Below are 12573 nucleotides of genomic sequence, written 5' to 3' on the forward strand. Positions count from 1 at the left end.
TCAAAGATGACAGCTATTTCAGTGATTAAAAGACACAGTCCTGGGCATTCAAATTTAACTTCCAGGAGGGCCAGCTAAGTGCCTTGAGTCACCCAGGACTTGGGAGGCGTGGTTTGAATCATGTCTCCAACACTTACTGAATGTGGGACAGGAGTCACATAATATAGTTAAACCCCTGAGCTGCAGCTCTTCAACTGTAAAATGAGGGTAATTATTAACTCAGAGCTATCCTATACTCAATAGGCAAAGTTTCCGACACATCATAGGGACTTTATTAATGTTATTCTCTTTTGGTCTCTTCTTGGTCCCACAGGGAACTGTTTAGAAGCCATGTGTACATAGAAATCACTGGAAAAATACATTCACGGAGCCAGGCATGGTGACACACACCAGTAATCACAGTACTTGGGAGGTTGATGCAGGAGGATTTCAGGTTCAGCAACTTAGTGACACTGCTTCACAATAAAAAATAAAATATGGCTGGGGGTATAGCCCGGAGGTAGAACACCCGTAGGCTCAATCTCCAGTAACCACCCCCCTACCACAGGAAAAAAAATTCAGTGAGGGTCTAAGTTAAATTTTAGTAAAGGAGACAGGTATGGTGGCACATGCTTTTAATCCCTATACTTGAGAGGCTGAGATAGGAGGATCCAAGGTTTGAGGATAACCTCAGCAAGTGTGAGACGCTCCTCAACCTAGGGAGACTGTTTCAAAATAAAAATAAAAAATAGGTCTACACCTGTTGGTATATCTCAGAGGTTAGAATGTCCCTGGGTTCAATCCTTAGTCACACACACACATACACACACACACACACACACACACACACACACACTTTAGTAAAGGAAAATGGCATTTGATTAAATGTCTGAGACATGAGTAGTTATTTCCCTTGCTTATAAAATGTTTACCTACATCAACTATTTAACACTAACTCATAGGCTAGATATCAAATGATATATTTAATGTGTTAAAAGTCTAATTACAGAATCATCTTGAAAGATCAAAAGCTTTTTTTTTTTTTTTTTTGTGGTTCTGGGGATTGAACCCAGGGGCATTATACCTCTGAGCTACATCTCCAGCCTGAGAGGGCCTGGCTAAGTAGCTGAGGCTGTCCGCCAACCTGGTTCCTCCTGTCTCAGCCTCCCAAGTACTGGGATTAAGGATCTAAATCTTGAAGGAAAAAAAAGATTAACTTGATCCAGAGGCATACTACTGATTCTGTTTTGTAATAATAAAACCAAGGGTCAGTCTGAAAGTTTATCAAAACCAAATGTATGTCTAACTCATAGGCAGTTATTTTTTTTTAAAGATTTTTATTTAAATACGAAATGAAGGTGGATTAAGTGGCAGCAGGGCTTGCATCCCAGCAACTTTAAGGTTTCAACGTTCCCTCTAAAGGGTCAAATGAGTTGAAACCTTACCCGTCAGTTAACATTTAACACTGTGCAGTGGTTTAGGCTCAATGTTAGTACTACAGGTGGAAGTATCACGTTAGTGGTTTAAAAGGGCGGCACGATGACACTGCAGTGGCTGAGCGGAAGAGCCGTGCGTTTTCACACACGCTACATCTGTGCTAAGAGACACACATGAGCCTCACTGAAAGGAACCCGTCACTCCCCGGCCGGTTTCCGAGGCCGGCACTACGAACACGGCTAGCTGGCGTCCGCAACTCCCAGCCTCCGTCTAGAGTGTTTCCTCTCTGAGTTTTTGTTAGCGCTGTTATAGCACTTGCTGCAACCATGAGCCAAGCCCCTTCCCTTGCAGCCTGGGGGCCTCCAGGTCAAGGACGTTGTTATAGCATCTTGTCTTCAGCCTTTACTGGCAGTATTGGTTAGTTTTTCAAATACTTGTGCTAGTAACTCTCAACTCAGGCCGTACACACCTGGGGCTAATGACATGCGTTTACAGTAGCAGGGAGTGCAAGCCTCCACTAGGGTACACTCCAAATGTATTCTTTCCACCGTTTGAATAGCACCTGATAGGCACCTCACAGTTTACAGGGTATTCAGTAAGTCTATTGACAATACACATACAATTACTTACAAAGACACTGAGAATGTCCATTCTCTTTTAGGAAAACTTAAGAATTAAAATTTTTAAAAAGAACATTGGGACAAAAATTCATAAACCCTAAGTCTGAAGGATATTTTAGCTCCTGCAGGAACTCCACGGTGATGAAGACAAAGTGTTTGGAATATTGTAATTTTCTATTTTAAATGTCAAGAACAGCAATAAACAAGTAGAGATAATGAAGTTCAAGAGAACCGGAAGTGTATTTCTGCTCGTGGTTAATTACTGGTGCTGGAACGTGGGACCACTTTTGCTGTCAACAGTGTACATGTCATCGAATTTTCACAGTGAAAAAGCTATTACAAGGTCTTCAGTTCAAAGCTCACTCTGTACAGACATTCAACGCTGTAACTTATTGACTATTGTATTAAGATAATGTTCAGAATAATGTAACCAGAGTTTTTCTCAACTAGTTATTTTACCAAAGAGTTTTTCTCTTAGCTTTTTTTTTTTTTTTTTTAAACCCAGGGCCATTTTACCTCCGAGCGATACCCCCAGCCCTATTTTTTATTCTTTAATTTGAAGCAGGGTTTCCCTGAGTTGCAAAGGGCCTCACTAAGTAATAGCTGAGGCTGTCCACGAACCGCGATCCATCTGTCTCAGCTTCCCAAATGCTGGGATTACAAGTGTGTACCAACACGCCTGTCTTGTGACTGTCTTAAACATAAGTTACATATTCCATGAATATCTGTATTTCTCATTACATTTATCATGTGTTGGGTAATTAATATTGTAATATGCACTGACATGCTGAGGCAGAAGTATGAGAGAGACGAGAGAGGGATACTCTGGAAATTTGGGATAGGTCAGTGGACCCGTCCCGCCTATACCAGCTACTCAGTGCTCACAAGCAATCCGCCATTCCATCTCTCAAACACAAGCTATTCATGGCTATCTTTAATGTTTGCCCGAGGATTAAGAGAAACAGGTAAGGGTTTTGCTGATTTCCTAGCACATAAAAGGTTTGGTACTTCTTTCTGAGCACGTATGTGACGCATGTTTATGGGTATCATGCACTGTTGTGGGTGTTGGGAATTCAAAAAGAAGTCAAGACCTTGCTCTCACGAAGCTTAGCATAATGGCCGGTGGCAAGCTGACTTAAGGATGAGACGTGGCTGGGAAATAAACGCTGCAGAAAGAATAGAAAAGGTACAGATAGAAAAATGGATGATGTGTGTGTGTGTGTGTGTGTGTGTGTGTGTGCGCGCGCGTGCATATGCAGGCAACACTGTTCACATGGGCTCTTGAGAGCTTTTGCCACTAGCCCTACAAGAAACAAATAAATGATATTAAAAGAAAAAACGGACACCTACATACATCTGAAAAGGTAATAATGGATTAATACACATGGGAAAGAATACCGCCTGCTGTAGTCCTTTTTTTTTTTTTTTTTTTTTGCGGTACTGGGATTGAACCCCGGGGCGTTCTACCTCTGAACTATACCCCCAGTCTGATTTTTTATTCTTTACTTTGAAACAGGGCCTCAGTACATAGCTGAGGCTGGCTGTGAAGCCAGATCCTCCTGTCTCAGCCCCCAAATCCTGGGATTACAAGGGTGCACCAACCCCATCCCCGCCTGTTGTCCTCTAAATGCAATGTTTTGATTACATTAGAAATAGTTGAGCTTTATGAAAAAACGAGTTTCTGTGAGTCAGAGATATGGAATGTTGTCATAAGGCTCAATGGATTTATGGGGTAGGGTTTGTAAAATAGCAAAGAACGTGGGCTCTGAATCCCAGACCCAGGACTCGTTAGCAGTAGTCTTGGACAAGTTACGTAACCTTTTTTCTCCTTTGGTTACCTCTTAGGTGAAAATGGGGATAACAGTATACTCTGAGCACAGGACCCAGAAGCTTAACGAGTAAGCGAACCAAGAGAGGGGACTGCGTTTTTACAGAAGCAGAGCAGATGATGCACTCAGCCTCTAAGCCTTTTCTCGTTTTTCCTAGGGACCGAAGAAGTGGATATTACTTACAGAGACAACAGCTTTCTGGTCAGTGACTATGTCCCGCATTCACCCGGTCCGTCCCCTAAGCAGGTGGGCACAGAGTGAATATTCTAGAGCAGCTGTGATGGGGAGTTTAACGTCATTGGGACGGTATGTGTTTAACCGAGGGGATTCCATGCTCTTTATCAACATAATTTAATCAAAAAATCTCCGTGGTCTTTTAATCAAAAAGTCAGAAGCTACTGGCTAGAGTACTTGAAATTCCTTTAGTATCTTCGGTACAACGTCTGAGAAGTGGTGGCCACGCTTGTCATCCCGCGCTTGGGAGGCGGAGACAGGAGGATCGCGCAGGTTCGAAGCCAGCCGCGCTGGCCTAAGAGACCCTGTTTCCACATAAAATATAAAATAGGTCTGTGAGTGTAGCCCGGAGGTAGAAGGGTTCCGTCCCCAGTAACACACACACACACACAGTGCTCTTCAGAATTTGTGTAAAGCAGAGTTTAACAATAAAACCACTGACGCTCAGAGAACGGAGTAAGACACGATTCACGGAAAATTTCAGCCACGTATATCCCCTCCAAACGGTGAATTTTAAACAACTGAACACATCACGAAGAACGCAATCAAACAGAGATGCTGGCTGAGTGAGGGGGCTTGGGCGTTCCAGCAGAGAAAATCCTTCCAAATCCAAGTGTGTGAAATCCACGGCGCCGCGCGGGGAGCCTCCGGCCCGCCACGCGGTCAGGCGCGTCTGTGAAGACACACGCCGGCTTTCGCTTTTCCGACCGCGCGCGCCGCTCGCTCTCCCGGCGTGACTCCAGCCCGCTACGCCGACGCGCGGGCCCTCGCGAAGCGGAGCGCCCCCCGCGCCGTGCCCCCGGCTCCGCGGCGCGCCCGCCCCACCGCGGCCCGGTCTGCCGCGGGCCCGCGCACGGGGGGCGCGGCCTCCGCCGGGCGCCCGCCCCGCAGCCCCGACGGCCCCGCGCGGGGCCCGACGGCCCGCCCCGCCCCGGCCCCGCCCCCGGCCCCGCCCCGCCTCGCCCGCCGCGCGCTCGCGGGCCGGGGGCGGGGCCACCCGCGGAAGGGGCGTGGCCACCGCCTCCCGCGCGCACGCGCGCCCGCGCCCCACGGCGACGTGTCGGGCCACGTGACGCCCACCCCGAGAGTCCCCCGCGAAGCCACAGGACGTTAAAGAAAGGCGCCTCCTTTCGGGGGCGCGGAGGGCGGCGCAGGTCTCCGCGCGGGGGCGGCGGCCCGCGCGTCCGCCCCGAGGCGGCGGCCGGGAGCGCGCCGCGGGCCCGTAACGGCCGCCCGCCCGCCCGCCCGCCTGCGCGGCCCCGCCCGGCGCCGCCCCCGGCCCTCCCGCCGCGCCCGCCCCGCGCTGAACTGGGGCGAACTCCGCGGCGAGCGCGAGCGGCGGCGGCCAGGCGCAGGCAGGCGGAGCGCCGGGCGCCCGGGACCGCCAGCGCCGAGCCCGCGCACACAGCGCCCGCGCCGCGCTCTCCCTCCGGCCGGCCGGCGAGCTCCGGGCGGCGGCTGGCGGCGGCGGCGCGGGCGGCGGCGTCCCGAGCGGCGGGCGGCCCGCCTCCTGCGCGGCGGCGGCGGCGGCGGCGGCGGCGGCGGCGGCGGCGGCCCGAGCGCGGCGCCTGGAATATGGTCGGGGAAATGGAAGCGAAGGAGAAGCCGAAGCCCACGCCGGACTACCTGATGCAGCTGATGAACGACAAGAAGCTCATGAGCAGCCTGCCCAACTTCTGCGGCATCTTCAACCACCTGGAGCGGCTGCTGGACGAAGGTGAGGGGGAAGGTCACGCGCCGGCCGCCCGCCGCCGCCGCCGCCGCCTTTGTCTCGGCGCGCTGCCCCGCCGGCCCCGCGATGGCGGCCGCGCTCCCGGCCAAAGTTTGCGAGCGCGCCGGCGGCGGCGGGCCGGGCCGCCCCCTCGAGCTCCGGCCGCCCGCCCGCCGAGGCCGCCCGCCCGCCCGCCCGCCCAGGGCCGCCGGAGCCGCCCGAGCCCGCGGCCGCGCGGGGCGTCCCGGACAAAAGGCGGGCGGCCTCGGCGGGGAGCGCGGCCGGGGCCGGGCCGGGCAGCGAGCTGGCCCTTTAAGGGGCTCCGCTCTCCTATTTGTGTTGGCATTTGAGAGATTGTGGAGGCAGAAAACTTTCTGGAATGTCAAAAAAAAAAAAAAAAAAAGGTTGGAACTCTTAAATTGAGTATTTCCAAATGCGAGCGCTAAGGGGCGCCAGTTATATATTTTTTTAACCGTGGAAATGTTTGAAACAAAATGTGTCACACACACCATAATCTGACCTATATTAAATTCAGTTGGAATTTATAGTCTCATTGACCCTCGTGTGCCCAGAAATGTGTTTACAAACATAGTAAACTCGATGTGTTATTTTTTCCTTGGCATTTTGGTCAAGCTAAAGTGTCGGTAATAGTTCCTAGTGAGATTTTCTTTGTAACGTGCAGCAGTGCCGTCGAGAAGGAATTGTTTAAGAGGAATTGTATATACATATCAAAGTGAAAAGTGGCCTTGACAGTATTAGCTGCGTTCTCAGAACTAAGTTCAGTGAAATGGCAGCGGGTATACAAAAAAGTTTTGGAAACGCTATTAAAAAGCTAAGTAAATTGAGTTCATTTCTTAGTTCTAAAAAGGTCCTCACTTGTGCTTTTATATTGATATCTGTAACCTGAGAATTAGTTTCCCAATTAACTTTCAGACCTTTGACTTGAATACTTTTTAATCTTTCGCATCTAGAAATATCAATTGTCATTTCTAACCAGGGGCTTGTTTACTTCTCTCTGGTTGGAGTAATAACTGCGTTTTAAATGCAGAAGACCACTAGCTCAAGGCCATATATTCTAAATAATGTGTGGTGTTTTTTTTTTTTCCCATATGGCTTGCTCTCATTTTGGTATGCCTTTATTTTCAACCTTTTCTACTCCTACCTTGTAAGAATTGTTCAGTATGTTTAAAATGGACAGCAAAATGACTAGGAAGTTTGATTTTTTTTTTTAAATGTTATCAGACCAGTACAAACTTGCAGGAAAAGGGGCTATTCCTTACTGTGGAATAAGCAGCTTCCTGTAATTGTTAGCTGTATTATAAACTTAATTTACTTAAGAAAAATAATGGTTCCTTAGATGCATCTCTTTTTTTTTTTTATCTTGCTGGATGATTTGTGAGAACTGTTGTGGCCTATCATTGTTTAAAATAAATTAATCACGATCTCTGTTGATTAGGAATTACATGTATGTAAGTTGCTCAGGCTGGCCTTGAACTTGTGATTTTCCTGTCTCAGCCTCCCAAGTACTGGGATTACAGGCATGTACCACCATGCTGGCTGAGTAGACATTCGTTGATAAATAGAAATTTTGGCCGAAACAAGCACTTTTGTTTTAAAATACTTTCAAATAATAGGCCTATAAAATGTCTTTATTAAATTCTTATTTGGCTAGTTAAAATTTTAGTAACAAGTTTTACTGCTTGATTAGAAGAGCATTTCAATCTCACGCCTTTTAATCTTCGGTCTATATCTTGACAATGCACAGTCTTCGTTTTGTTTTATTTGGAGAAGCTATCAATAATTGTTGAGAGTGTACTTCAGGTTGTGCCATTTATGTAAAAGAATAACTGCAGTTGGTAATCTCAATACTTAGAACCGTTTAGTGAAGTTAGGAGATGATCACAGGATCACAGATAAAACGTAGGTCTTAACTGCTCTCTCAGAAAGTTTCCTGCCGAACCAGAGACCATCCTTGAGAAAGAGTTACACAAAAGAGCTTACGGGAACTTACTACCCAAAGGTTTTTTTTTTTTTAAACGAGACTTTTTTTGGTAATGAAAATGAGAATTAAACAACAATAATTGAATGCTGATTATGTTTTTGCAAATTTTATAATTCAGAATTCAGAAGATAAAGAATAAAATCAATATGATTTAACAACAAAACAAAAAAATCCCAGATTGAGGAAAACCGGGAGCATAAAAATCAGATTTTGAGTGTTTTTTTTTTTTTTTTTTTAAGTCAGCAGGGAGATTGTTAGGAAGAAACAAACAAACCATATAGTTTGGTTTTGTGAGGAAGGGGTCTAATTTTTTTTTTTTTTTCTTTTTATCATGGGTATCAGAAAAATTAGCTTGTGGCTCGGAAGATGCAAATGTCACATCAGTTTCTGCAGTAATGGCTTGAAAAATACATTTTCCTTTTCTGTTTTTTTTTTCTTTTCTTCTGGTAATTAGTTTTCCATTTCCCTTAAGAATGTGAGCCAAAATACCTTAAAATCTGCTTTACTAGCTGGCATTTTTCATATTAATGTCTATTTCTCTTCCATATGCATTCACTATTGAATGTGTTGTACCTGGAGTTTTCTTGCTTTTTAAAAGTAATGTGTGTATGTTTTAAGAAACCGTGGTTTTTTGCAAAAGCTTTGTTTTAAACGTTATATGGCTGTTGGTATTGAGAGGACTCTGGCTATTCAGTTTCTTACTATTTCACTTTTCTTTTGCCTGAAGAAGGAATCACTGTTGGCAGTAATCAATGTCTTTGACAAACAGGCCTTACTTACGGTGAAGTAATTAATCTGTTAGAAGCCAAGGTTTTGGTTTTGTACACAGGCCCTTGCATGAGCTGAAATGATGAGAAAGCCATCACGTACACCCCACTTCTATTCTTGTTTCTTCTTCCCCAGGAGGTGTCACCAGTTATGTATGATAACAGAATGGTGCTCTGTATCTTACAGGTTATAGTCAGCGTTCATTCTGTACTTTCAAAGCGTAACTGCTCCATAGGCAAAAGGGGTGTTTCTTTTTTAAACTTTATCCAGTTTACATGTTTTATGGTAAAAGTTGTGCTCTGCAGGATATAATATCAGATTAATGGAATAAGTCTCTTTGCCAGTCACATTTATCAATGTAGTATGAGCACTTTTTAAAAAAGATTTTGAGAATTTCAGCTTGGAACAAGTACATTCAGCTTTTTTTCATTTGTCTGATTTTCCTTTTTCTTTTCTTTTCTTTTCTTTTTTTTTTTTTTTTTTTTTTTTGGCGTTTCTGGGGATGGGATCTCTGGCCTGGACTTGCTAGGCAAAGCATTCTACCACTGAACCATACTGCGGACAGCACTTGACTTTTTAAATGCTCTGTGCGCATTGTATTTCTGTGTTACTGAGTCCCTGTCAGTGTCCTGGAGCTGAAGCGTGGTCAGTTTTCCCTAAGAACAAGTGTTTTTTGTTTTCCTTTTTAAAGGAAAGATTTCTGTGACAAAAGTGAAGTATAATAAGCCCTCCGGCCTTGACCTGGTCTTTACTGAAACGTGATTGCGATGCTCCTTTTTCCAGGCCAGTGATCTTCGATATGTAAGGTGTTTTTTTTTTTTTTTTTGTTTCTGTTGCTTTTTGTTTTTGTAATTAAGGTAAAAATTACCAGTGTGATCATAGAGACAGATTTTTTAAAAAAAAAAACTATACTAAGATTTACTTAAGATACTTAAAGCCAATACAGTTTGACTATTATGATGAACTTGTATGCGAAATTGCCTTTTTCTGTCAGAGATGGAAGAAACGTTGAATTTTGTTTGTTGATAACTAAAATACAACCCATTGAGTAACTTTTTTTCTACTGTTGGTTTGTCAACTAAGGATCTATTTTTAAGGCTAAAGAGTAGAGATAGTGAGTCCATGTCAGGAGGTCATAGTTAGAGCTGTATGCCACATTTTTATTTACATGGTTGACAGGACTACTTCATTATTTTCTCCAGCCCTTCCTTTTTGTGACATTAAGTGCAATATTTTTTTTCTAGTAATGAGAACTTTGAGGAAATGCCTATGTCATTTTAAAAATTGACATTTCAGATTTAGGGCCCCAAATAGCTAGGTATCCAAGTAAGATTTCTTTACAGGATTATTTTCATTTTCTATAAAGAAGAAAAAGCATTAAGTTTATCATAGTGTAGTTCAGTTCATCGGTATGACTGTTAGAAATGGTTTATAAATGCTTCTCCAGTCTGTGTTAAGTACTATTTTTACCTTGGAGCCTGGCAGGTGGACAGTGAGACATGTGGTCAATTAAGAGATACCTTGACACCTTATCGCGCTCTCCCTCCATCCTCCCCTTCCTCTCTCTCCCTTCTTTCCAGTACCTGGAGTGAACCCAGGGGTGTTGTACCTCTGGACTACACCCCCAGCCCTATTTTATTTTTTAGTTAGAAACTGGGTCACTGAGGCTGGCCTTGAACCCACGATCCTCCTCCTGAGCCTTCCGAGTCCTGGGATTACAGATGTGAGCTACCACTATTTTTGGTTTCTTTAAAACTGGAGTGTGCTCCTAAGTTTTTAAAAATGAAAATATGGAGGTGTCATTAGAAACCTTTCTAATGCTTTTAAGAAGTTAAGCAAGCGTGTAATGATTGGTGATAGTTTTGGACGCTTAAAAAGGCACATGTATTTTTGTTAAAAATGACTTTTGGAAACCTCAGTGTTATTTGTAGTACTTGCTCTCTAGGTGCTTAATCTTAGTTTGACTTTATTGGCACGAATGGGAATTACCTGAGATTGTTTTATTTAAGCAGTTTTTATAGGAAGATAAATCAGTCCAGATAGAGGAAAATTGTTAATGCTCATCTCAGCGCTTGAAAGTTTCTGGCATTTGTAGAAGTATATAAGTAAGCTTTTTAAAACATTATCTATATATGAAAGGCAATATATAGCCTTACATGTAAAGCACAATAAATTAAAAATCCTTATGAAACAAAACTCAAGCACTACTTTGGTGTGTTCAGAATTAAAAGATCATATGAGTAGTACTAATGGAGGAGTACTACTCAATTATATATGTGGCGGATTGACATTTAACACAAGCAGTAAATGTTGTTGTTGTTGTTGTTGTTGTTGTTGGGGTACTGGGGATTGAACCCAGAAGCATTCTACCTCTGAGCTACACCCCAGCCCTACTTTTTTAAATTTTGAAACAGGGTCTCACTGTGTTGCAAAGGGCCTCACTAAGTAGCTGAGGCTGCCTGCAGGCCATGATCCTCCTTGTCTCAGCCTCCCTCAATCTTCAGCTGGGATTGTAAGTGTGCGTTACCACTGCCCGACTCAAGTAGCAATTTTTTAAAATATAGTGTGTCTTTAAGTTGATTTTGAAACAATGCCCTATTTAGAATACTGAAAAATTCAAAACTTAAGTTAAACATTTCTTTACTAAAAGGAATCTATTCTGCTTTAGAAATAACAGTATTTAAAAATTTGTAATGAATTTTAAAGAAGGAGGTAGCTTGCCCTGTGTGGTGGCCCATGCCTATCACCCCAGTGCTTGGGAGACTGGGGGTGTAGCTCAAAGATAAAAGGCCCCTGAGATCAATGCCCAGGCCCCCCCACACACACTTTGCAGAAATCATATTTAGCCTTTTAAAAAAGTTTAGTAAGTAAAATGACTCTACTTTCACTATTTCTTCAGTTTCCTAAAGCAGAAACTGTAGTTAAAAAATCTAGCGATCCTATCAACTAACAAAATCAACAAAGTTTTGATATTTTATAGTAACTTTATAGATTGATTATAAGGTATGTTTTTTTAACCGAATTTTGAGGGTAGTGAAGTGAATCAATTTACTGTACCATTTTTGTCATTTTTTTATGATAAGCAGAATTTGTCAGGTTGAGTAGCGTTGGATCAAAACGCAGTTGGATCAACAAAATGGTCTCATGTTATAGCATGATACAAAGGCATTGTGTGCACATGTGCATGCAGATATTTGTGTCTATAAAGGCAGACATGCAGTGGATGTGAGCTGAGTTCCAGCTGAGGAACTTCTGGCTGAGGAAGGTTTTTAAAATTGTACAATAACTGCTTGGTCCCAGGATTGAAAAGAATAGCAGGCTTTAAGTAAAAGCTTTGCTGTTGCTGTTCGTTTAGGCAAGTTACTGTAAAGACTGGGTACTTGCTTGTCATGGTGGTGCACTTTTGTTATCCTGGTACTTGGGAGATAGGAGGACTGCAGGTTAGATACTCAGTACTTGCTGAGATGGGAGGATTGCACTATAGTAATTTAGGAAGACACTGCAAGGGGGGGGGGGGAAGGCATTGTTTAAAGAAAAAAAGGCTGAAGGTGTATTCAGAGGTAGAACAGCCCTGAGTTCAGTCTCCAGTTATCCCCCATACACAACAGAGACTGGCATGATCACCTGGTCAATAGCAAGTTACTGAAAGAGCTCTTGGCTTTTTTTTTTTTTTAATATTTTATTTGGAAACAGGGTCTCACTAAGTTGCTGAGAGCCTCACTAAGTAGCTGTGAGGCTGGCTTCGATCCTGTGTCTCAGCTTGAGATTACAAGCGTGCGCCACCAGGCCCAGCTGAAGATGTTTCTTGAAGAGTTCAACTCTAACATAAACCTCTGTTCTTTCAATATTGTAATATAATTAAGCCCAGTATATATTTAGCAGTGTCTTTGCTGATTTTATAGCTGTTACTATTTTTAGTAACTACTCAAGAGAAAACAAAGTGTTTTGATTGGAAGATTAAGGTTGCTAAGTGATTTGAGTCAATTTTTAGTC

General features: G+C 43.9%; 1 protein-coding gene across 3 annotated transcripts in view; it reads left to right on the forward strand.

The window, feature by feature from the left end:
• Positions 1–5674: 5674 nt before the first annotated feature.
• The window catches only part of QKI (QKI, KH domain containing RNA binding), a gene marked incomplete at both ends in the record, with an annotated part of 145781 nt that continues 138882 nt past the window's right edge, over positions 5675–12573 (forward strand). For all 3 annotated transcript variants that reach the window (XM_080700643.1, XM_080700645.1, XM_080700644.1), the window contains one exon: positions 5675–5816. In XM_080700643.1, the coding sequence (XP_080556769.1) occupies positions 5675–5816 (142 nt within the window). The remainder of the gene's footprint in view (positions 5817–12573) is intronic.

This window comes from Muscardinus avellanarius, assembly GCF_963383645.1.
Source record: "Muscardinus avellanarius genome assembly, chromosome: 8".
NCBI classification, from domain to species: Eukaryota; Metazoa; Chordata; class Mammalia; order Rodentia; family Gliridae; genus Muscardinus; species Muscardinus avellanarius.